The sequence below is a fragment of the Chroicocephalus ridibundus genome, chromosome 2, assembly GCF_963924245.1.
Source record: "Chroicocephalus ridibundus chromosome 2, bChrRid1.1, whole genome shotgun sequence".
In the NCBI taxonomy this organism is placed as follows: domain Eukaryota; kingdom Metazoa; phylum Chordata; class Aves; order Charadriiformes; family Laridae; genus Chroicocephalus; species Chroicocephalus ridibundus.
In genome coordinates this window covers 102,986,259-103,013,318 of record NC_086285.1, presented here as the reverse complement: position 1 = coordinate 103,013,318, position 27,060 = coordinate 102,986,259, and the positions used below count along the sequence as shown (strand labels likewise).

The 27,060-nt window shown below is 39.5% G+C and overlaps 1 protein-coding gene across 1 annotated transcript in view; it reads left to right on the top strand.

Moving 5' to 3' along the window:
• AHRR (aryl hydrocarbon receptor repressor) overlaps window positions 1-23,590 on the top strand; it is an 85,359-nt gene extending 61,769 nt beyond the window's left edge. Inside the window, exons 5-11 of the mRNA XM_063323976.1 lie at window positions 12,423-12,512; window positions 13,803-13,932; window positions 15,366-15,499; window positions 16,834-17,033; window positions 18,695-18,813; window positions 19,749-19,890; window positions 22,471-23,590. Coding sequence (XP_063180046.1) covers window positions 12,423-12,512; window positions 13,803-13,932; window positions 15,366-15,499; window positions 16,834-17,033; window positions 18,695-18,813; window positions 19,749-19,890; window positions 22,471-23,590 — 1,935 coding nt within the window. The remainder of the gene's footprint in view (window positions 1-12,422; window positions 12,513-13,802; window positions 13,933-15,365; window positions 15,500-16,833; window positions 17,034-18,694; window positions 18,814-19,748; window positions 19,891-22,470) is intronic.
• Window positions 23,591-27,060: the final 3,470 nt, after the last annotated feature.

The window sequence follows — 27,060 nt, the reverse complement described above, 5'->3', positions numbered from 1 at the left end:
CTCCCTTACAAAAGCCTCCACAATGTTGCTCAGATGCGGAAATCACCTGCTCTTTCAGTGGGAACATCTGCACCTCCCTGGGTCTGCAGCCCACCCCACCCTTCCGGAGCATCTGCTGGTAACTACGCCAGCCTTTATTCATTTTGGCATGTCAGGAGACTATGCCCAGGAGACCCCTGCACTCAGTGTACATCCTTAGCAGCAGGCTGCTGAGCGCTTTGGAATCTCCTCCTGCATGTGAAAGAGACTTCATTTCTTCCGGCCAAACACGGGACAGACCTCTTAGTTTTCACCAATGGCAGAAAAAGCAAATTATTGACATTTTGTATATTATTCTATGGTAAAAATTTCATTCTCCGCCCTTCCTAAACAGTACTATGACTACAACTTACTTATTCGTATTTTTAGACCAAGACTGTCAGATGCCTGGCATCTTAAAAAACATCTTCAAAAATAAAGAAATAACTTCTTCAAGATCATGTGTGTCTTCAGAAGTGGAGGAAAACAGTAAAAGCTAGTTTTGGTGGTGCGGCCCTTATAATTCTCTACTGGTATCAATAATCTTAGCTTCACTACATTAACCACTTAATCGTCTAAAGTTGGATTTTTCAAATTGAGCTTCTGTGTTTTGTAGGCATACTTTTGTTCTACCATTTAGCAGATGATTTTTGCTGATTTGAGTTGTAAGTAACATGTTGTAAGCGAGGCAATTCAGGTATCTAGCTACTGAACCAGCAGCATTTGTGCTTGGAATTGAGCATTGGTGCAAAGCGATAGCAGAGTCAGGTAAACGCACTTTATCACACAGACAAGTCCTTTATATATTATCTCTTAATTCCATATCATGGATTTAGGCATTGTTGTGAATAGGAAATTTTGATTCTTGCTTGGTAGTTCCCGCTGAAGTCAGTGAAGCTTTTTTTCTTTAGCTTTAATACCAAATAGAGCCCGAGTCTTCTTAATCAAAACCAAGGAAAGTCAGACTTTTTATCTAAGTAAAGGATTCAGGATTTGATAGAACGCCAGTTTGAGCATGTTGTTTAACATTGTGTCGTTACCTTAAAAGTGGCTGCAATTAATAAGCTTTCTGGGAGTTACTTTGAACAGAGAGGTGCATGTGCACATTTTGGCACTGAACGGTATTTCCAGGTGGCCTCTACTAACAGCTTGAACTAGGGTTCAAGTTTCATTCCAAGGGAGTTGGAAAATGATACATTAGAAAACATCCTATTGGTGCTGTTCTTCACTCTGCATAAGGAAATAACATAGGAAACCCTTTTCCCACTTGGTTTCCTGTAATTTTTTTAAACTTGTTAGTGTAATTCCACTTCCTCCTTCCAAACTGATTTATGTAATCAGTACTTGATAAAACTGTGCTCTTGAAAAAGGTACTCCAGTTTGAATTTCAGTCTGAGAGCAAGAGATTTTACTCTTCCTGTTATTTTTTAATTTAAACTTGAAAAGGAAAATTGGGAGTCAGACAAAGTGCGTTGTTGACCAAGGCATGGGCTTCAGAAATGAAAAGCTGGTAGAGAGAGACATTTTGATTTATTCTGGTCTTGAACTCCTTTTCAGCAACGGTGCTGACTCTCTTAGCACAGTCCTCCTAAAGTAAATCCTGTTGGATTTTGATACCATGCTTTACCTTTTAATCTACTGGTTTAAAATGGTGCCACCAAAATAGGACGTTGTTATAAAGAGCTCATAGTCTCAGTGCATCTTCTTTTTCAGTTAATACAACTTTTAAAAGTTACCCAAACAACCCTTTTGCTTTCCTTTGTTTTCTAGCATGAACCTTCTCCCAGTAATTCAGATGACATGATTTAAGCTGACATTAGTCACTTGGGATGACTTACAGAGAATTTAGCCATGAAAAAAAGAGCCATAAATAGGGTCAGGAGTAACTTGCCATTTTATCACATGCGTACATTCGCTTTCTTCTTGCCAGGCGCAGGCAAAACACAAAGGAACATTTCAGAGGCCCTGGTCCCTCTTTTTTTTTTTTTTTTTTTTTTTTTTCCCTTTGCAAATAGGCATATTTCTAAAATCCAGACTTGAAATTTGGCATGGCCACAACTTTGTGCAAAAAATATCCTTTCTGTTGCCCTTCAAACAAGTAACTAATGTTCTCGCTTATTCCATTCTTCTTTTTTTTTTTTTTTTTCTTCTCAAACAAATCCGGACAGAAAAGCCTGTGACCTCTAAATACCATTTGCTCTCTCCTCCAGTCCTTAGTGCTACTGTTAGGACTGTAACGATCACGGATGCTGCCACAGCGCTGAGGTTTCTGAAATACAGGCGGTGGCACCCTCCAGCTCGACAGAGGGGCAGAGCAAAACCAAAAGATGCGATCCTCTCCCTTCAGATTTGCAGCCTAAATATAAGACAAGATGCATTTTGATGGGCAACAGAGCGCATGGAAATAATGAACAAAATGGTAACCCCGATTGCCAGTGCTTATAATGTACGAGCAGCTTGACCATTGCCAGGACTTTTGCAAGGGTTTTAAGGAGGGATTTGAAGGGGAAAAATCAAGTACCCCTGTAGAGGCTTGCATGGAGCCTTGTAGCAAAATGGGAAACACCATTAAGTGCTCATTTTCAAATCTTGCATATGGGTGAGGGGAACGTGGTTGGACTGATGGGAGTTAGTACTTAGCTTCTCCAACATGAAATGACAGATTATAACTGAGGGGGGCGCAAGCTGTGAGCTGCCAGCCCAGGTGTGCAGTGAGGAGGGACAGCTGGCATCCTCTCTGGTTTGCACTGGCACGGGAAAAGTTGGCTTCCATTTGTCAGGGCAGAGGCAATCTCCCGCTGTCATATGAGGGGGCCTAGCTGAGAAATTTCAGGCGTACCGATGAACGGAGAAGTTGTCCATCAGCAGCATTAAGGTAAAGAATCAATAAGCTGTGCCAGTCCGGCACAGACCAGATGTGGATCCGAATTTCCGGCCACCGTTGCTGTCCCCAGACTGTTCATCACAGCCAACTCCACCCGAGCTCACTTTTCACAGCCGCTTCCTCTGTTTCTGCTCAGGCTATTTCGGTGCCTCTGGAGACGGTCCAGCGGCCACGTGACTTCCTCCCCAACAAAACATATTCTCCCATTTCAGCTCGGTTAGGTTTTTTTTCTCTCACAGACTTCAGAGCTAACCCTTGGCAACCCTCCTCGCCAATCAATCGGTTCAATATCTGTATGTGAGCACTGCATCGTATGGATGCACCGGCACTTAGTCTGCTACTAGAACTGGACTTTGTGCATTCAAGTAACGAAGGCAATCATGACATGCTGCTCCTTCCATACAAGTTCCTGCATGAGCATTTGCTTTTGAGGAAGCGTCCTATTTTTGAAGATGGTGAAGTCATGTACTGTAAAAAAAAAACCCAACCCAAAGACATAGAAATACACTTTAAATAATGCCTGTCTATCATCGTAGATAATCGCAATCTTACATCGTTTATCTGGCCTTCAACTGGCTGAAGTGAAATCATAAATTAGTAGCCTAATCTGTATTTACAGCTGACACTTGCTTCCAGTGTATTCCTCATTCTCAACTCAGAAAAGCTAATGAGCTGCAGCTGTGGTATCTTCTCAGTAAGGTGAAGGGACGAGCAAGAAAGCGGGTCCAGGCAAGATTGTGTGTTGTCCTAAGAATTTTTGCAAATTTGCAGTGATTTTTTTTTTGTGTGTTTATGAAGATTTCAAAAGAAAAACCTACATATTTTACGAGAAATATTGAGTACATTTCAATTTTACTTTTTGCCTACCTCAGTTACTAAAACTTGAATATGCCATTTGATGGGATTGAACTGAAAAGAAAACTGGTGTTAAAAAGCATGATGCTGACCATTAAGTGTACTGTTTCCTATTAGCAAGGATAGAGCGTTGATTTGGAGACAGGAGGACAGATAGGCACCCTTCAAATAGTTCTGTTCCTGTTCCAAGAACTTCAAGAGAAATCTCCATCATTCTGATTTTAACAGTTCCTGACATTTTATGAGCAGAAAAAAGAAAAATGAGATCGTTTTTGTATCCCACTGAAATCGCAGTCGTCCCAGGAATTCCTAGCTGCAAAAGCTGATGGTGGAACACAGCAGGCATTTTCCCCAACGTGTTTTGCACCTTCCCACCTCCTCACAGTTACTGCAATGCCCCCGCAATTCTCCAGTAACTGCGACGGGGCTTTTTTTTAGCAATAAGAAAACAAATAAAAGCAGGGGCTCACAGAAGGGCCTTGGGGAAGGGTTCATCTACATAACTCAGGCGGAGATTTGCAGTCATTGCTGCTGGTTTGAGGAGTTGTCTCTAACTTTCCATCCTTCCCTCTTTCCAGATGATGATCCGCTGTCATCCACTTGGTGTCTAGATTAGAGAGAAGGTGTCGCTTGGCTCTTCGGGTCAGCGTAACACATCAGCAGTAGAATTCACCCCCGCTGCTGGTGTGGGGCAGGGTGTGTTTTATACAGGATACTTAGAGGACACAAGACATGCATAAGATGATAACTAGAACAATAAGACAGTTCCCAGAGTCAAATGCAGGAATGCCACACTCCCTAAAAACTCCACTGACCTGAAATGGCGTTTAAAAAAGCTGTTTTAGCATGTATTATTGAACAGAATGTGAAATACAGGTTGTTTTGCTCCTCTCCCCACCCCCTGAAATAGTTCCATGTTAGAAAATGTAATATATAGTGCTAAATACACAGAAAAATAGTGCTGTGAAATTAGGACATCACATTCTGTTTACAGTATATAGGCTGCAACATTGTGTCTTCTAGGTTTTGATTCCTTACAGCAAGAGATGTCTGCAATTCATACTTGTAAACAGTTTGCAAGCACAAATAAAAGTCAGCTGTGGATGGAATATTATGACGGCTTCTTCTCGCCAGGACTTGATGCACTTATATGTAAATAACACTGAAAAAAAATTCCAGACATTTGGTACTTACATATGTCTAATTGTCCAACATGTTGGATAAATATTACTCGAGACTCTTTTCAGTAAGTTATTTCTGTGGAAGATAATGGGTAATCTTACTACATTTGTTGTTGCAAAGGCTACCTAACTAAATTTATTATTACAAGTGCAGAGCAGCGAGCAATTAATGCTTCATTTTGAGTCTTCTCAAATGGAATTAATCAGGCTTGCATTTTCTATATTGAAATTGTTGAAGAGAAGACTGAAAAGCCCCAAGCAGCTGCAGAACTCCGAAAGAATGAAGGGCTGAACTTGCGCTGAAGATACGATATTGCCCCAGCTTTGCTCCCATCTGTGAATACAACATCTGCTTTTGAGGAAGTGAAATGAGAAACTGCATAAATCAATATAAAGATTGTTTCTATTTCCAAGTGTAGTCCAGGGCATAGTATTTGTGAAAGAGCATTGACAGTAGGGTTCCATTACTGGTAGAGCACAGTTTTAAATTCAACATCATGATTAATGAGGAAGCTAAAGGAAAAGACATACAAGATTATGTCATACTTTAGTATCCCTTCATGATAATTGCTAAGGTAAATGACACACTACTCATCCAAGTACTCACTAGCATATCCAGTAATCGTGATACATACATCTATGCAGTAATAAAAAAAATGCTTTTTTTCCTGACAATTTTAGAATTAATGATTTGAATATTCTTCTTTTTTAGATTACTATAAATAGTCTCCTATACTTGTGTAGTGTCCGTTAATCTCAGGAAGTGTTCATATACTCACTTCCCATATGAAATCCCAATTGGTAATGCAAAGAAAAGAATCAGGGATTTTTTTACAATTAGACATGAAAAAATACACCAAACCTGACCATCAGTAGTGAGCATTGTTAGTATTAATAATTTATTCTAAACAAACACGCCATATAACAAATTTGCACTGAGGTGTTTGGTGTCACCCATGAATTCACTTTTGCAGCAACAAACCCTTCCCTAAACCTGTCTTTAAGGTCCTAGTCGTTAGTACTGCTCTGATCTGGAAGCACGGTCTGAATTCTCATTTCTAGTGTTTAGTACTTGTGAAAACAATGGGATTCAATTGGGATGTATCTCTTTCTAGCGTGCACCACATAACATGCGGCACATACAAAGTCAAATGATGCTTCAGCTCTTCTTTCTCAGTACCATCTTGGGCAGAGTGGTTGGCTTTGAGGTGCCGGGCTCATCGGAGGCCAGCGGTTCATGCGTATAGTAAAGACGAGAGGCCCTACCACAAGGACGTGACACAGACTGAGCAAGCTTTGTTACAAAAGCTTAGCTTGGAAGGAAAGTATAAGGGAAGAAAAACTACATTTACAGTTTTGCATCAGGCAATCAAAACAACTTTAAAGGCAAAGCTGTTCTTGGTGGTGTCCAATACTTATTACATATCAAGCATATAAAAAACAACATCACCATGGTTTAAAATGCGTTTACATGTGTGCACGCATTACAGTCTCACCCTCCAGGGAACTACTATGTTTTCTTGAAAGTTTATAGCTCACAATTACCAGAGCTCAGTGACTTACATTTTCCTAACCCATTTCCAGGAAGCCAGTTTTGTCTGCTGCCTCTTGACGAGCCACAGCCCTCCAGCTCCCTTGTTAGACTGAAGACACATATATAAACAAATTTCTCCAAAGTTGCCCTCATTCCTTCATAGAAGTGATGGGATACTGAAAAATGAAATAACGAGAAATTTCACCAGCTGAACGGCTCATAATCATCCATGCCTTTCAGATGGCACAGCTGTTCCCTCCGACAGTACATGGGAGGGCCAGGGTTCAAATTCATGAATGATCTTTGAAAATTCTTCCAGGCCACGCTTTGGGAAGCGCCGCACTAGATGCTGAATTTCCGTACTGCCTTTAAGGAGCCTGAAGTGATATCCAGGCTCAAGGAGACAGGCAGGAAAGCGAACTTCATTTTATCTGGAAAGACAAGAATAGTGACGGGGGCATAATGATCATATGTATGTATTTCTTTGTATTTGAAAATAAACATTTCTGCTATGAAAACCAATCAATTGGATCGAACGCTTTCCCTCCGAAAGGCTTCCCGTATAAACCCATGGCTGTAGGCGTCAGCCTGTAGGGTTTACTTCCTCCTCTGGCTCACATGATGGAAATTTGTCTTCTGGTTTGTTTCTTTTGCCTGAAAACTAAGCAGTACACACAAGCCTTTGATCAAAACTGAATGTTAAAAACAATTCTGCCACTCCCCCTTTGCACGAAATAGTGCTTACTCACAGAAATATTCCTTTTGAAGTTGCTTTGTACATATCAGAGAAATACATAAGAGTACAGAGGGCTAAGAGATACTGTACTTGTTGAGCAAAGGCCATATTCTGATGTCACCAGATACGGTATTTCTGAATAGTCTTTTATGTGGGGTTTTATTTCAGGGTTCTGTAAGAGCTTCTTTTTTTTTTTTTTTTTTCATTTTGCTTTATAATGAGAACCTCAGGGATTCCAGAGGGATTTTTGAGAAGAGCAATTATAAGTCCTAAAAACACCAGTGGAAAGAAATACTGATTCACTAAACAATACAGTTAAAGACAGAAGACACATTAACTGTCTGCATTTTCCTCCTAATATGCATAAGACAAGAACGAGTATATCATTTCCAGAGTTTTTAAATAGCTACTTATTTAGATCACCAGAAAATGGCCCCCTCCCACATAGGATGCAAAAACCCAGCGATCCACTATTAAATGAAGCTGTTCCAGATAAACTGTGAGCCAACTGACCCTGGAAATTTAGTACCCAAGTTGCGTGACTTGAAAATCTGTTCAAAGCAAGGCATGGCTGCAGGCCTTGATTGTTGTACTTTAGTAACCATAGTAACATGGTCTCTGGAGACCTAATGCTAGTGAATTTTCCTTTATTTCAAGGAAGAGTAATAAGAGAAATGTGGCTTGGAACTTATTCTCTCCCTCTCCCCCCCCGCCCCTTATTTTTACTATGCCATGACCTTGACCAAACTATCTTTGAAGTATTTGCTGGCTGATTTTCTGCTATGGGACCAGAAAAAAAAAAATCAGGATATATAAAGGTTCTTGCCAAAGGAAGTCCTGTCCTATCTTCCTCAAAATATTTGCCTTCATTCCCAAAGAGAACCTCTTGACTAATAATGTTTCAAAAACTTCTTAATGGAAGGAACTGATAACTTTCATCTCACAGCTACTGCGGGCACCAGAATAATGTTGTACTCTCTTTGAACTGACAGATTAATTGTTTTTTGTTTCAGTAGCAGGTGCAGCTTTTCGTGAGTACATAATTGGATGTACATGTTTTTTCAAAAGAACACAGGCCCCTGTCTGGTGCCAAGCTCTTTTTTAAATTTTTTTCCATTTGGGAAAAAAAACCACAATTTCATTTTTTAAGTACAATGTAGAAAACTCATGTAAGTGTTTTTAAAAAGCCAAATACAAACAAACAAATGTTCACAATACATACTTAAGTCTGTCTCACATGTTTCAGCTATTATCCTGGATTAGAAATTCCATCTGTCATTGAATCCATATGGTTTACCAAATGGCAGTTTACAACCATGTATTTTTTGCAGATTCGAAGTTAGTTGGTTTTTGTTGCAAAAGTTTTGATGTCCACACTCATATCTGTCTGCGTGTGTGTTTCTATCTGTGTGTGTCCCTGTGTGCTTGTATAAGTATATGCAAATTGCTAAAAATTGTGATAGGATGCAAATGGACTTTGTCCATTAGAACACACCAGTTGTACACAAAGCAAATAACATCAACATTGAGCCATGGAGTTCCGTCTAAATCCAAGATCCCTGTTTTAGGCTTTCCCTTATTTCTACTGAAAAGAATAAAGTAAATGAGGAGAGCTGCCTTTACTTCTCTGTGCTGTCCTCTCTGTGTTTTGGGCAGACACGTGCTTACATTAGGAAGCGCAGACTGCACAAGTATGAGGCTGGTCCATGTTCTCTTTCCCTTTCCTTGCCCCCAGTTTATCGATAACCCAGGCAGATTCCTGCTGTGGTTCTGACACAGCACCCCAGTGCAGCCTCCTGTTCACTGGGAACGAGAGAACGCTATCGCCGAAAATTTTATTTCAATAACTGAGAATGTTTAAAATCATAAGTGGAGCCATATACTTTGTTGTCCTGTTTACTGTGAGACCCAGTAACTTGGAACAAAAAATTCTTGTTTGTTTTTGTTCATTCTCATGGACTAAAGCTGTCTCTCTCTTCCACTCAGTCTAACAAATCACTAAGATTCTGGCCAGAATAGCAGAAAATCTCTATGCAGTGTTACTGTAAAGGGCTTGAGTATGGAGTTGTATATGATACCTGAGAGATTTATCTGAGAGGTCAGAAGAGGTCTTTTCTTACTAATTTGCAATCACTGCTGCCCACTTCTGGGGTACCAGACCTGTGAGACCAAACACCCTCCTCCTTTTCCCCAGCTGTGGTAAGTAGGTAAGAAAAGTATAAATCTTAGCCTAACTCTGACTCTGTTCAGAGTCCTCTGTGCTACAGATGTCAGATTTCACGCTGAACTGCATTTTAGGGTAATATAGTAAAAACAGAAAAATTTGCAGTCATGGGTAAGACTCACTGGTTATGAAGTTCTACTCCGTGTCCAGCTCATCTCTTCTTAGTGTGGTTGAAGCAGCAGGTTTCCCAGCTAAAGTGAGGTTTAGACACAAGGAATTTGTGTTTATCCTCAGTAGCTTCATGTGGCTTCATGAAAGTTGTTGTTGCATCGAAGTGGGTTTTGCTTTCCCTGCCTGCAGGGCAGAGCATCTGATGGTTGTGTTTGGGGTCATGAAAACCAGGCAACGCTTACTTAAGAGATCTTAACTCAGAAAAGGACATCAGCATTTTGAGAACAAAACAAAAACAAAGCAGGGGAAGTTTGTAATTCTCTTCATTTACTCCTTCAAATCCATACTTGTTTCTGGCTTAACTGAAACACATGGCTCCTTGAACTTTTCCTCCACTTCTTCATTCCTCTTACTCTTTCCCACTCTTCCTTAATACCTCCTACAACCTCATAGATGTAGTTGCCAGTCCACTGATCTGAAATCTTAGAAATACACATGGTCCCATTTCCCCTTCCCATTTTTACAAACTGCTGCACCTGGTAGAGCCCAACTTTGGCTTTGTGAAAGAAAAACTTGTGTAAAGAAAAAGCTGCCCTGCCTTCCACTGTGGGATAGAGACTGATCTCTTCGGGTACATGTCTGGGCCTATAGAGTATGTACTCATATGTTGGATGAAGAAGATTCATTTTTGCATAGGAGTATTTATTTCTTGATCCATAAAAACAATCCTTGTTTTTACAAAACAATCCAGGTGCTCCCCCATCCATTCCCTGCTGGGGCTGAAAAAGTCCATCTTGCCTGCAGGACAACGGAACGCACATTTTAGGGATGTTCAGCATGATACCATGTGAGATTCTCTGATCATATTCAGATCTTGTGGTCATTTTCTAAGCCTTCCCAGATAGGGCTTGGTGCATGAATTTGCATAGGTTAAGAACATTCCTTTAATGTTCTTAATTTCTACTTGCCACAGCTGTGCAAGCAGGACCAGAGGTCTTTTGGAACGTGCATGGTAACAGCCACAGACATCTGCATGAAGGAGCTCCCTTAAATGTCCTATGGTTATCTTTGTGGAAATTTTTAGTCTGTTCAAATTAAAAGGCCTGCCAGATGTTCAAAATGTAATAAAATTCCTAACATCACATCACTGATGGTTTCATTGCTGTGAAGATGAGTCCAAAGAGACAAGATGCCAAAAATGCTTTCTTGTCTCCACTTGACACTGGAAATGGATATGACAGATACCATCTACGGAGGCTCCTCTCTGCGCAGTGGAAGGCGCAGATGTGAAGATGTAGAAATCTTGACACATCATCTTCTGGTTGGTGAGGTGCTGGGATGAATTTGGGCATTACTTAGAGCAGAAAATAGCACTGGTCCAGCAACTCCTTGTGCTTGAAGAGTCGACAGGGATAACTAGTGTTCAACACAAACCCAACTAGGCAGAGACAATGCTTATTCTGGGAAGGATCTGTATCTATGGAGCTGACCTGCAGCTGAACATGGTTTTCCCTTGACTATTCTTAGCGATGACTCATGGTTAGAATTGACTTCATTGAATCAGTTGCTGCTACAGCTTTTTCCAAATGTAGGTGAGCCATTACAGTCTCTCCACTAGATTTCTCCAGTCACCGTTTCACAGGTTCTCTGAGGTGGAGAGCCCTTGGCTACGTATGGTCCCTCTGGGCCACATCTCCAAAGGTGCTCCACATTGACTGGGGCCAAAAGTTTTCTGAGGAGGTCGGCCTATTGTGCACTGAACTCTTGAATTTCTGCCCACCATTGTCACAGTGGGAACAGGCTTCGAGCAGTCTTGGAAATCTGGTCCTTATTTAGGAACCGAAAAGAGAACCAAGCTCACAAAACTATGTCAGTGTATCTGGTTACTGAGCAATTGAAAATCTGCCCTCATTGTGCTTCAGGATTAACCGAGGATTAATAGGCACATCACTACAACAGTCAATTGAGAGAAAGGTGAAGGAAGGATAATAATAATATAGCAGTATTTCATTGGCAGCTATTTGAACTGTAATCTCAAAAGACCTCAAAACCATCCCATGAAAGGATCATCTAAACTACTTTGGAATGCAAGCCTGCTGGTGCGAAGATACGTTACTGAATCTTTATCAAGGGAAGAGAGGCAAAATTAGTCAGTCTGCACGCAGCTCGGTAGATCTTAATGTTTACGTCATGTATTTCAGTTAATCCTTACTTTTATTATTGCATTTCTTTGGTTGTTTTCCTTGCATCACTGAGTCTATGAGAATTAATTTAGCTTTTTTCTAGACTAAACATTGGCCTATATCAGTGAAGTATTTATTGCCTACTTTTTATATTCTTTGCATATATGCAATTATGCTCTGTATGTATTTTTATAGAAGCTTAAGAAAATAGCCACACTTTAAAATACACATCCAGTTTTAAAGTCATAGCTACAACAGCACATGTATTTAGTTTTCTTGTTGGAGATTATTATATTCTCTATATGTATCAATGCGTATAAATTCAAAGCAATTATTATAGAATGTAATGTTTTAAATTAAAAGCAAAAAGTAGTTGACACTTGCTATTAAACTTTTAATTATATGAATTAATGACAAAACAAAGTTTAAAGTGATAATAAACTGGTAATGTAATACGGTAGTTACACTGTAATTAGCTATCCTAACTTTTTTAAAAAAGGAAAAAAGCATGTTCCAGATTGTTACTCGTTTTTCATTTTAGAAAAAACAAAGACTTTTCTGCAAAAAATGTAATGTCCAACTTTTTTGCAGTAATTTTTTCATATCCAGAATATTCTTAAAATTATTACATTGTATAGCCATTTTACTCTTTACTTTGTGATTATATTTTTAATTATTTTCTTTTCCCTTCTTTAGTCACTGAATGGTTTTGCATTGGTGGTGAGTGCAGATGGAATGATATTTTATGCCTCATCGACGATTGTGGACTATCTAGGGTTTCATCAGGTAAAAACATTAACAAATATTTAGAATACTTAGTCACTGTCATTGTAATGACTTTCTTGTTGTCACTCCTGCTAACGGGCTTTGTCAAATGCAGCACTCTTGTTGTTTCACCTTATCCTTCTACTGCTGATTAGACATTCACTATTACTGAAATTAAGTTCTTTTATGGTGCCATTTCAGACTAACTTTCTTTTTTTTGGTGATCTGACAGAATTCCTTGTAGTGTTGACCCTTTTGCAAAGCTTTTGTTAACAGAACCATGATCCGTTATAAAAATAATAAGCTAAATGTTTCCTTTCGATTTCATTATAAGATGCTGCTATTCTAGACTGGCTACCCGTGTATAATAAATATCTTGTAAAGTCACAGAATAACAGAACCGTGTAGTTGGAAAGGACCTTGGCAGGTCATCTAGTCCAACTTCCAACTCAAAGCAGACCCAGTTAGAGCAGGTTGATCTGCGACTCATCTAGTCAAGTTTTGAGTTCCTGTGACCCCTCTGGAAGATGTGTTCCAGTATTTAACCACCCTGACTGTAATTTTTTTTTGCTTACATCAAGTCCCAGCCCCAATGTTGCGACTTGTGTCTGTTGCTTCTTGTCCTCCCACTTCGTTCTTCTGAGTCGGGCTTTGTCTTCTCTACACCTGCTCACTCAGTTGATGTAGACAGCAGTAAGTTCTTCCCGAAGTTTTCTCAAGGCTGAACAAACCCTGTTATTCTCTCCTCTCCTGGTATGTCATGTGCTCCAGCCCTCTTAAGTGTCTTGGTAGCACTCTTCTGGGCTCACTTTGGTATGCTAATATCTTTCTTTCCTGGGGTACCCAAAATTAGAGACAACTTTGCCTTTGTTGGACTTCCTGAGGTTTCTGTCAGCCCATTTTACAGCCTGTCAAGATCTGAGTAGCTGACCTGCTCTCCCCAGTTGGTACCCTCCGCAAACCTGCTGAGAGTGCACTCTATCCCATCATTCACTAATCAAGACATTAAACAGAGTTGGTTCCAGCATCAGTCCCTGGGGGATGCCACAAGTCAGCAGCTGCCAGTTGGACTTCTCTATGACTCACATTTGCACATGCACAAAAGACTTCGGAATAAAACCAATCATCTTAGGATGTGAAGTCAAAAAGCAGATGTGAAAAACAGAGGCCTCTAAAATAACTTTCCTCAATCAATCTTTGCTCTGAAGGTATCTTACACCAGTCATTATTTTAAGGAAAGTATCAACCTAAAGATAAGTGCCTGCCCCACTACACTTACAAATTAAACATTTCTTGTTGTAATTGTTTCAGACTGATGTAATGCACCAAAACATATATGATTACATTCATGTGGATGATCGCCAGGATTTCTGTAGACAACTGCACTGGGCCATGAATCCTCCCCAGATGTTGTCTGGGCAGCAACTACAGACAGAAACAGGTGGGATTGTATATGTTGATTGGAAACATAGACACCGCTGTATAAAGTTATTGCACTCCACCTATGCCCATGCCTGTTCCACGTCTTGTCTTCACTGAAAAGCTGCGTAGTGGCCATTTATAATGTTTTCATCCCATAGATGACGTTTCTTCCTGATCCTTGACATGTGTGAGGTAGCGTGCGATACTGAGGTTAGAAAGCTGATGTTTCCTTTATTATACCTACAGGTATTCTTATCCATACAGAATGGACAGCATCGTTGCTCATCCTACCAACCTTTTGTTCATACTGACCAGGACATTAGTATTTCTCTCATTAATGCAAAAACTCCCACGCAAAACTGTGCTGTACAGTACCACAGCAGCCGCTTTTTGCCGCTTGTTTTCCCATGCAAAGTTGTGCGGATAGGAGTTTTCAGAAGAACAAGTAGGTTTAGCAATGCATTTTTTCCTCTGAGGCTGTATTTTCCTAGTATGGCAGGTAAATACATGTTCTTAAGGTTTCTCCTACATGTGGCGTTAAGCTGAAATCACAACTGCAGAAATACAAGGGGATTGAAATTGTAAGCTTTATAAAGAATTATTGATCCCAGCAAATGTATGCATTTCACCAGAAGGTGAGGAAGTAATTGAGGAAAGAAATTGAGGAAGCACAGTCTCCAGAAGGGTGGGGAGAAACTTGCAAGCAGTCCTTCAGCAGCCTTTATGAAGTCGTCAGGAACACAGTCGCAAAACTTTGGTAGGATTTCTTGCAGTTTCTGTTTTGCAAGAGTCTTACAGATACCTGATGAACTTTGCAAGATTTTGTAGGAAGTACTCAGAAAACAAAACAACGTGCATGAATATTTCAAACTACTAAAAGTTACAAACATTTGGAATTTTTGTCCTAATATATACAGTAGAGAATTTCAGTTCCTGAGTTTGTACTTCTGTACCAATACCTGTGTCTTTTGGGAAGCAAGTATTTCAAAAACTATGCGCTTGTGGTCCAAAACTGGAAAATGCTTCATTAAAAATCAAGGAGGCAACAGCTGAACATTAGCTAATCAGCCAGTGTTCATTTGTTTGGTTTTTTTCCCTTGCATTAGCATTTTTCCTTATTTTGTTCCTTTTTCTAATGTATTTTCTGTGAGCTCTGAACTCAAAACCAGCAACATCTGTTACCCTGCTTTGCATCATTAAAAATCACAAAAACTCAGGAAATAAAAAAGTCAAAGTTTCTGAACAAACTCACCTGAATCCCATTGTAGAGCTTTTCTTTTTGCTTTTGGTAGAGCATGTGCAGATGTACCTATACACGATACAACTTAATATTTGCCCCTCCATAAAGTAATTTTTAGCCATTTCCATAACAGCTTCTTCAACTGGCTACAGAACATTTTTCATTCTTTCTTAGTGTGATCTGATATATATTGCCTCCACTGTTGTTCCTAGGAGAAGAATATATTCTCAGTAAATTGTTTAAAGCACAAGAGAATGACAGCACGACAACAGATTATTCTTCCTTCTTAACTCGTTGTTTCATCTGTCGAGTTCGCTGCTTGTTGGACAGTACTTCTGGCTTCCTTGTAAGTACAATTTCACTTAGAGAACCATAGTCATGACATGCTAGAATTTAATCACTTCATATGAAAAATATTTCAACATAAATATTGTGAAGAGCCATGGACAGGACACATTTTTCATTTGCTGTGCACTAATAAGAAACACCTAAGGACATTTATTAATATGTACAAAGAGTGATGGGAGAAAATAAGTTTGTAATATTTGAAACTGAAAGAATCTATGCACTTCTGTGTTTTAAGTTCTTTTGGACATCATCTGTCCTCGATTTGTACTGGGCCTAGCACAAGGGTGGCACGTCTGAATTTCACCGACTACCATTTCAGCACAAAGTATTTGCTTTAAGAAACAGGAATAATAATGATCCATTTTTCCCTTTTATAAAGGGTCCTTTAATTATAAAAACCAGAATTAGAAAGGCTACCACATGCTCCTCAAGTATCCTTACTCAGAGTGGCTCATTTCTAGAAATCACTTCCCTATTTGCGTTTTACAGACCAATGCTGTTTCTTCTTATGACAAAGCATGGTGCGTGCAAAGAAAATCAGAGGATCAGCACGAGACAGGGAAATGCAACTTCTGTCTCAGATGCTCATTTGCCGGAAGACTATGGGTTTGAACAGCCGTACCAGTTACTCATTTCTGCATCCCTCTTTTAATCTTGTAGCTCTGGAAAATGCCCAACTCAAATGGACTGATTTTTCTCTGGTCATTTTGTGGTGGGTAATTTTTCCAGCGAGAGGCAGCAGCTTGCTATTAACTTGATCTCTGCCTTCTGATTATACAGAGATTTGAGGCAGGGATGGATGGTTCCTTCCAAACTGTGTATACTTTGTATCCGGCTATCTAGGGCATATCTTTTCCCTTGGTGTCTGCCTCCACAGCCCTTGGGTTGTGCCAGCCCATATACTTCCTACAGAAAGTGCAGGGCAAGAGGAAAGAAACTCGGGAGCCATCTCACCGGAGAGAACAGAGCATGGAAAAATAATAGTTCCAGCTTCAGGGTGAGGCATAGAGGAAATAGCTGTTTGCTCCACCATATGTTGCCTGTCTTGGCAAACAGAACGTAACACAGAACTTCTACTTTAAGTACAAAGGAGAGAAAAAAAAACCCAACAACCGACCTCAAATGTCTGATTGTACTGTGGATACGGTGTACTCTGCTCACCATGCCTCCAAAATGGCATGGTTTAAATCGTATGAAGACAATGAAATTCCTAGTTTTTCTCAGTTTCAAAACTGGTTTGGGTGTTAACACAGTCCTAGGTTGTATTTGCATTTTTAATGTTTATACACTAAATGCTTAAGATAATTCTATTGGTTTTTTTTTGTATAACAGACTATGCAGTTCCAAGGCAAACTAAAGTTTCTTTTTGGACAAAGGAGGAAGTCCTCATCAGGAACAGTATTGCCACCTCAGCTGTCCTTATTCTGCATAGTGGTACCACTTCTGCTCCCTTCCATGACAGAGATGAAGATGAAAAGCCTGCTTGTGAAAGCAAAACACAAAGCTGATGATGCAGCAGCAGCGAATACAATGTATTTTCAAATTAATATTTTAGCTGTTAATAAAGTATACTATGGGCTTTATGTTTATTAAGTATGTAAAAAACACAAATTAGGCTAAATAACTCTCCATTTTAAAACTCCTTCTTAGAAAACTGAATTATTTATCTGGATTTAACCATATAATACATCATAACTATGATAATATAATATAATGTAAATATTGTACTTTATGTATAATACATATTAAGTATTATATTATCTTACATATAATTTTATAGAAAAACTGGAAAGTTAAGAAATCTTCCTAACCTTCAGAAGTTACCAACACGATAAGTCATTCTACTAGTTGTAAAAGTTGAAAAGAAAAAGTATTTTTACTAGGAGTTTTCAAATTTCAGTATCTTTGGGTAGCACAATTATTTGGACTAGGGCATTTTGGTAGCAAGCAAAGGAAAATTAAAACTTTCGAAAGCTGAATGTGCGTGTGGGTAGGCGTCCACATAGAGTCAAATGAGATGCATTTGGTGTATGCATTTATCTAACAACAGAAGGCTTATGAATGCAAAAGTCTACAATTGCACTATATGGCCTGGGGCTGATCACTCGGTAGCAATCACAGAAGATCAAGACAGATTGTGTTCAGACTCGTTTCCTTCCTAACACTTATTTTTGTTACTCTTCTATGATTGAATTTTAGTTGGTGTTTGGGGCTAGGATTATGTTTTCCCTTATTTGGTTAAATGTAACCTTACAGCAATGAGGTCCATTGGTGTGAAGCAAAATGCTCTTCAGTGTGACTGACAGCATCATAATTTGGCTTTTAATTAGAATATGCTTGTGTATGTGTGGATTTACTATCCAGACATGTAATGTGGTTCTAGCACATACATCCTTTTGACAAGAATGAAATTACTGGAAGGCTGATATAATGGACTACACAGGCTTTTAGAGCAGAGTTGGAAAGTCATTTCCACTTGCTAGTTTTCAGTGACCCAGGTGAAATTAATTGATGACCAGAATTCAGCTCCTAGAATTACTTAAGTCACTTAAGCGTTACTTAAGTTTTACTAACTGACTGGACAGTGGCCAAGGATTTGACGAGAACGAAGAGAGCATTTAACTTCAGTGTTTCCTTTGGTTCAGGCCTGAAGCATGCTGGCCAAGGATGGTGGGCAAATTTATATAGTCATTTCTTTTCTGACCATCTTAATAAAAGGAAAAATTTGTAAAGCAGTGTAGGGAATTGGCACCCTTTCCAAGCCCTAATATACATTTCGAACTGAAGACTGGAAGAAATTCATTCAAATCATATGATGATTATTGGAAATTGAAGTCATGCTAACTCTTCCGTGTGATGTATGTACCTTGAATGTACAGGCAGAGCAGGCAATACAGTGTTTGTGTCAATTCAAGCTGAAACTTATTATTCCAGATATAGTTAAGTCATGAGCAGAATATTCCTAAACATAAATATTCCTCTTAATTGAATGCAGAACTCCAGTCATACACTGGTTTGACCAACTTAATGATGCAGTGAACATAGATAATTATTTAGTGTTGGTTACTATATATTTAAACCATAAGTCTTCGCTAATAGTCAACAACTTGAAGATCACATCTTTCAGAGTTTGTCATTTTACTATATTGTCATTCACTGACAAGGACTTTTTCACATTTTCTGTCCTCTACAGCTCCATTTCCAAAGGTAATTCAGGTCTGTGTGAAGCAGCAGAATTATGTGGAAGAAACAGTCATCATGAAGGTGCAGCTTTCACTAATGTGTTACAGATTGCTGAAAACCAAATCAAAGGTGTGTCTGCTAAGTACTTCTGGATTATATACAATTTATGGAGAACAAATCTTGTCTTTTCTTCTGTTAGGTTTTCCAGGTTTTGGTACCAACGATCTCTTTTTTTCTTCTCCCTAAAACCACTTCTGTAAAAAAATGCAAAAAACAAAAGAAATGACCACCACAAAAGACAGTACTGAATAAGTCTGCTCTTTTGGAGTGGGCAGAAATACCATGATCCTGAGTTTGCAGATATATAAACAATCTTAGTAAATCTGAATACTCAAAGTATGCTTTCCTAAATACAGCAGCACTGAATTTAACAAGATTATGTGAAAGACTTAATAGTAAATGACCATATCTATCTCTCTCTGAGGAAAAGCGGATATTTTACAAATGCTAGTTTTTCCCAAAGATCAGAAAACAGAAGCAAATGAGAATAAATGTCTTTAAAACTCATGAGTTGCTTGCAGCTTTAACTCATGCTTTTCCAGTGTTTGCTGTGGCAATATTATGAGAGTCTATGCTGTATTTCAGCTTTTACAATGGATAAAATTTTGATGGTGAGTCTACCCCAATAGGCAACTTCTTCTTGAGTAGAGTTGTACTCAGCCTTCTGCCATACCTGCTGGAAACCTTTAACTTCTTTAAAACCATTCCTCTGTCATAGCCCCAGTTTTCACGATTATTTTCTTGTTGGTATAGTACTATTACTGAGAGGGAAAAATTGTAATGAACTAATAATAATGAAAAATCCTTGGTTACAGTTTAAGTGCCTCATTAAGCTTTTCAAATTTCATTTTTTAAATGTAATTTGCCTAGTTTTGTGACATACTTTAGCTTGTACTTTGCTGATGATTCTAGGGCAGCAAACAAACCTTTGAACATTCGCCTGTAGTTTAGGTAAGAAATAAATACTGCTTGTATTAAAATAGATTTTCTTTTAAATCGTATAGCAAAGAATAATGGAGAAAATGGCATTTCTCTAGTCAAAGTACAAACAAATGAAGATCACTGGGTCTGGGTTCAAGCTAACACTCAACTTCTGTATCGAAGTGGTTGTTCAGAATATGTCCTTGCCCAACAGCAAATGTTAAAGTAAGTATATTTTTCAATACGAAAAAAATTTCTGTATTTCAGAAAAATGAATGTATTCTTTATGTATGAGATCTTTAAAAGGGCTGTAGTGACCCAAGAGAAGAGCTGAATGAGAAGGATTTAGTTTACTTACAAAATGGAAATCCATTTTTGTCTTGGGTGATATGAAATGGCTATTATAATCCTAAACAATATTTATTTCTTCAGTCTTTTTTTCTTCCGAAGTTGAGTGTACATATATACTAAACCGGAATACTTCAAAACCAAAATGCTTGATTATTAATATGTTTTGACTTTCTTAAAATGTATTTTGGGGTTTTGTTTTACTTTGCAGCTGAAACTCCTCGCTGATTTAGCGTCCTGATTTTTCTATTTTTTAACATTTCGACTTGATTACGTTAAGGTGTTTTTTTTCCTTTAAGGATGACAATTGAGCTCATGTTTTCAGTTGTGGTTGTTCAACATAATCTAAACAGGGATGCTCATATGCATTGTATGTTTTAGACAGATACATCTAGTTGGCTGTAGGCTCAGCCTTGGAGTGGAAGCTAATCTCACAGATTTGCATTCAAAGGGGACCTCTGTGCTGGGTTTTAGCCTTTCCTCCCAAATAGGCTTTTCTTCCTTCCCCCATGGGATTGTCTGTTCCAGTTCCTGTGGGCCTTGTTGAGGTATCTCTTCAAGCTGGTCTGAGGGAAGAGATAAGAGAGTGCACTGAATGAGCAGGGGTCAGGAGGTGTACACAGCCGCCATCTGGTCCAGTGGAAAAAATGTGGCTGTTATCACCGTTTTTTTCCTTTAGGATGCTTCACAGGTGGAAGAAATAAATGAAAAAGTCTTTGAACTTCTTGAGTAGATATCCCTTGTAGGCAGTGTATCTCCCAGGATCCACATGAATAGAAGAGGAGCTCCCACCTGAGGGTGGTGGAATGCTTCACCTTTACTGGGATGGCACAAACACCATCTTGCTGTGTGAGGGAATGAGCTTCTATTAAGAAGCCGATTAAAAGGGGCTGTTTCTTGTATTCAAGTCTACTTCTAAATTGGGTTTTGTATAATTAAGCGTGCTCTTTGATGTTTATTTAGTTACATTTTTACCCTCTGAATGGATAAAATCCTTCCTTTGTGCTTGATAGTTCCTGCAGACTGAAGGGTTACGAGAGTTGCCCTCGGAGATTATATTCAGTTCTGTCCTCCTGTCTGCAATAGACTTTATCCTTACTACTACTTTTTTTGCTAAAATATATGCTGTCTTCCTGGAAACATACATTATTTTGGAGAATTTTCACTAGATACTATTTCACTGTAAAATCTTCATTAGGGAGTCTAAGCTTTTATGACTATTGCATTTTGTTCAGTCCATTGCTTCCCAATTAGACCATTTCCTGAGAACCTAGTTCTACAGCAAACTTGTGTCCTACCTTTTGCATCTCAAGGCTATCAATAGTAACAATAGCAATGTGTAGCAGAGGACTGAAAATATTTAATACCTCATGGAAAAAGGAGAGAAAATATTCTGCTTTCTTGGTGTACATTTTATTACAGTGGGACGTTCTCTCTTTCTAACAACATGGACTCCCTCTACTGGAAAATCCTATACTTGCGCATTGATTCGATACCCAAGGAAAAAGTTCTTAATAACGAACTAAGAAAAAACCTTCTAACCCCCTTACTAGCTCTCCAGGTTTCCATGCTCAGTTTCTTATTGAGATGTCTGTCCACCTCTTGTTCAGTGAGGGAGGGCGGCGGTTTTGTAGCACTGATCCTGCCTGGTCAGGAATCAGCACGTTAGTGAATTCCAGACAAATCCTGAACCTGAAGATTTGGACCCCGAGTTCTGAAAACTGCTGCATTGGGCATGGAAATGCTCAGGCGACTTTCTCTGCTAGAGCTCTTTGCTAATGTTGAGTACTTCAGCTGGAGGTCATGGAAAATGAATTCACTGGCCACCTTAAAAAATGAAAGACAACATGAATTAAGTTAGGCATGTAAAACAAACCAACACCTAATATGACTATCTGTGACTATTCTGGACACGTAATTCAGGCATTTTATTTCCTCTCTGCTAACTACGCATTCTCAAAATACAAGACCCCCATGATTCTTCCTCAAATCACTTTGATCAGAAAGTTCTTATGTGTCCAAATAATTCCTTGTTAACAAAATACATCTCATTGAAGATATTATTTGCATTTTATCTCTACATTTTTCTGCACACAAATATTATTTAGATATATTTTAAGGGAAGAAGAGAAGTGTAATGTAGTTACCATACTGCACTACAGTATTTAAGGTCTTTGTGAATTGTGTCCCTGAAATGGACGAGTAAATGCATGTCAGAATTTAAACGAAACAGTGCCACAGAAAGGTAGCTGTGTACACACATTGACACCCAGATGCATGCACATAAATACATCTCAAACAAATACAAATGTTGTATGGACAAGAGTGCGAGAGTCCTATATTCAGTTAAGGACAAAGTATCACTTGTAATGTATGTCAAGCCACTCCATTTGCGTCCCAGAAAACATCCATTTAGAAACCTCTGATTGACTTATTTTTTTCTACTGTTATTGAAAGGGAAGAAGATGAACAACTGAAGATACCAAGCGGTTTTGCCAGTTTGAAAGGAAACCTGGAGGGACTTTCCTATAACAGCGCCATTGAAACTCTGGGCCAGTGGAAGCATCTTAGCTGGACAACAGTAAAAAATGAACAAGATAATGTAAAAGTGAAGTTTGAGCCTCATACAAACGGTGAGTGTTTTATGCAAGAGGAACCTCTCAGTTCTAACACATCTGTTTTAGGTGTTCAAAACAACTGCACCACAAACAGTAGCTGGACTTTAAGAAACTCAAGCTCTTGTTCTATGAGCCAGCGAATGAACACGTGTTCAAACAGGAGAGCTGGATCATTCTACAACAGAGACCAAAGTTTCTTAAATTTAGCATCAACTTGCCATTCCCACTGGGGGAGTGCAGAAAGCTGCCAGTCTTTTTCGGGTGTACAACAGCGTTGTGCGGAGAACTATGCGACGGACCATCTGAAACTGCAGAGACCATTAATATCCTCAGACTCTCTCTATGACACAGCCTTTCCCTTGGAGATGCCTGTCAAAACGGAATACGATTCCGATTCCGAAAACATTGCCGATAACTACCTGACATCACAAAACCGAGCCTGGTTGGATGAGAACGGCTCGGTGAGAAGACAGGTGTTTAGCTACCCCAATAGAGTGCACCTCAAAACAGAACCGGACCTCTGTGAGCCAGCCTCACCTTGTCAGAAGCCAAGGCACTGCCTTTACACGCCGCATAATTGGCAATGCATCGTAGCAAATCATCCCAACAGCCTAACCCTGAACAGATCTTGCAAGGGTTCACGTAGCAAGGAGGTGGCCCCGTTTTGCCCTCAGAACTCCTCCGGGTGTTTGGAAAGCATGCCTGACCTGCCACACACAGCATGCTATGGCCACTTCTACAGCCCCAGCCCAGGGGAGGAGAAAGAGCAGAGTAACGAGGTTTTTAAAATGTCATGTGAATTTAAAAACCCCTGCTTGGTTCAAGCAATCAAGCGTGAGCCCCTGGATTCTCCACCATTGTCCAGCAGTGGACAGAACAGAGTACATGCGAGCTTCCCTGAAAATACATTAGCAGGTCCTGTGCCTCATAAAACCAGTGAATGTACATTTTTACAATAGATTTAATAACATTTGGAATATTTATAATGTTAAAAGCAAGAAGTTGTAGATTCTCTTACAGTTGGGTTAAAGGAGTTACTAAAATTAAAAGCTAGTGGAAAGAGTGTGTGTGTGTGTCTGTGTGTGAGAAAAAACACACAGACACACACACCCTTCACTGCCCCCCCTTCCCCCTGCCCTTCTCTCAGTGGTCTTTGGAAAGAAGGAAAGATAAAAGCTCAGGCACAGAAAAATAATCATTACTTACTGCACAGGTATACCTGCTAGTTTGTCTTTATCATCTTTCCTCTCTTGTCTACAGTGCATTACCAAGGTCTATCTATTTCTGCTTCCTGCCTTTGTTCTGTTTGCTTTTCTCAAGCTGATGTGATGCCTCTGAGCGAAAAGAAAATGTTTATGGTCTTCAGTGTGGCCAGTTTACCTTAGGAGTTTTTGCATTTTTATTTTTTTGCTACTCCAATAAGAAGCATCACCTCTTCCTTTATCTCAATGAATGGCAACAGGCAAGGGCTTTCCAATGCAACTTCTTAATTTAAAAGCATAGCATTAATTAAAACAAATGACTTCCATAAAATGCATTAGAAATTATTTCACTTCAAACTGAAGTTCTTCCCAAATTTCCTTGATAATAATAATGTTTTAGTTAACATATTTTTTAATTTTAAAGCCATCAGCATTTCACGTTGCTGTTTGAAAAACTGAACAATGGGATGTTATCCACTTCTATAAATGAGTGACAAAGTGCTGTTAAATGTACATGAAAAGAAAATATTTCTCCAATTATTTTCCTTGCTGTTACTTGTAACATTAACAAGGGAAATTGTTAATTGTTAATGCCCAGAGAAGCTGTGGATGCCCCATCCCTGGAAGTGTTCAAGGCCAGGTTGGATGGGGCTTTGAGCAACCTGGTCTAGTGGGAGGTGTCCCTGCCCAGGGCAGGGGGTTGGAACTAGGTGATCTTTAAGGTCCCTTCCAACCCAAACAATTCCATGATTCTATGAAATGCACTTTTTAATTTGATGCTCTTTGACTGCTAGCAGCTTGTTAGACATTGTCACCTGACATCAAAACCAAATCCCACACTAAGATTAGATGTGTTGTTTTCAAAAGCATCCTAGTTCCATTCCCAAAAGAAAAGCTTAATCTCACCAAGAGCTAACTGGAGGACGTACACCTTTCGAAGGCACTTCGGTGCACTCTGGTGCTTTTGAAAACAGATTCATATGCTTTCCTTTGAACCCGGCCAGTAATGTATTTTCACATACACAAAAAAATCTACAACTTCTGTTTTGGTTTTTATTGTTGTTGTAGTTTGACTCCTGCACTAACTTTTGTTTGAAAAATTGCACTATTTCAACTTTATATCAACTTCACCTATATAAAAAACACATCATTTAAAAAAAGCTTAGATGTATATGTGCTTTCTGAAAGAAGCCCTATAATGAATATTTTCTTTTTCAAAATGTTATAAATAAAGTCTTCATTTCTATATCTACTAGCCACTAAGGGAATGGCTTTTCATGCCAACAAAGTGGCATAAACTTCTCCCGAATGCTATAAATAAGAGGGATAAATGCAGTTTCCAGGTAGGGGAATGGTTCTGCACCTGGGAGGCTGCTATTGTCCAAGACTGTCTGTCTTCTCTGGTAGAAATTACTGCCTGTACATTACAGCTGGCAGATGTAAAGATATACATACTCTGCATGTCAGGTAAGGGCTTGTGAACAATGGTTTGATCTGAAATGCTGCACTTTACACTTAAATGGTTGAGATAACACACGTCTCTTGATGACTGTCCTGCAGAAGGCAGTATTCCCAGCAGAAAGGCAGACCTGGACAGTAAAGAAGTGCAATGATGTCTCACTGTAGCTCAAGTTGAATCTGCCATACTCCAGCTGACCATACCCAAGCCATGAGAACATCTCTTTTTGTGTCTGAGGTAAATCATCTCCCTGTTGGCAATGTGCTGCCTTTTATTTGAGACAGTCTTGATATCCTTGGTTTAATACTCCCACCCATGGATGCAATGCAACATCAGACCCCTTTCTGAGATGAGACTGTAATGCTGGAATTTACACCGCTGTCTGGCACACCACTGTTCATGTCACTTAAATTTAATCCCAATCGCAAAAATACTTCTGGACAAGCAAACTGGGTACTCATGTAGAGTGAGACTGTCAGATATCAGTCGCAGTGCACAAGTCTGCCTTGCTGATTCACTATCTACAAAAATAAGCGCAGCAGCTCCTTTTAGACTCTCTCAGAGTAGCTCTCAGACCATTGCTTGGTGTGCAGCAGTGGCACTGCTTATGTCCCAGTGACACTCTGCTGTGGCAGCACAGCCGCTGGTAGGATTGTGCTATGAACCTTGTAATATTCTCCAGTCCAGCTCCTTGTGCAGCTGCCTGGCAAGAACAGGACAGTGTGGAGGCAGGGTAGTGTGGGAATAGATGGCTGGGGACAAGTGGAGGACACACCAGCATGACTGCTGAAAAGATGATTGTTTAATTCCATGCTTGGACTCCCTGTCGCAACCCTCCGAATGAGAGTACCTGGGCCTGGTTTCACACTACCTTGCACCTTCTCTTGTCATTTACATTGATGCAACAGGACTGTAAAACACTATTATCCCCGTCTGGACATGCTGGTGCCATTTTGCACATATGTGAGTGGTCGTACCAGGTGCAGCTCTGTAGAGGACTGTGCCACTGAATGCCTTGCCTCTGCCTAGAAATATTTCCTGGCATGACTGCAGTAGGAGAATTATACCAGCCAGATTTCTCTCTTCAGTGCAGAAGCAATTTATACTAAAACCAGAAGTTCTCTATAGATCTCTGTTATAGAATAAAGGCTATTTTGTTGACATAACTCTATCTACTCTTAGGCTTTCCTAGTTTATTTCAATTGGGATGATTTTTCTCGTGTTGCAAACACAGATCACCCACATTTTATGCATCTTAATTGATGTTATAGAGGTAGATGAAGCTTCTGCATGTAAGAGAATCTAATCTGATATATGAAACGTAATGGCCTTCTAGGAGGGTGGATGAACGTGTGACTCAAAAGTGAGATGTCACCTTCTAACTGCCCCCTGTGTAAATGCAGTCAGGTTTGTTTCCTTATCATTCCATAAAGTTTGAACCCAAGAAAAACACTCTTATCCTGTGCATCACATTTGAATTTGGCCCACTTAATTTGTGGCTGAGTTGTTATTCCAGGTCTCACAGAAAAAAATGTGGTATCAGTGGAATTTTTTCTAGTCTAAGTTATCACGCGCATGCAGCAATCTCCTCAGAATTGCGCTTATGAAGAGATCAGCAGCTTATCCTCTTTCTGGACAATCGCTAACCACTGTTCATAGTAAACGAAGATCAGTTCCTTCTAAGTAGTTGGTATATCACACCATTTGGAAAGAACAGAGGAAACAAGCGCTAAAAAAGAATCTCTTGCTATGTGCTTTTAAGGCACAT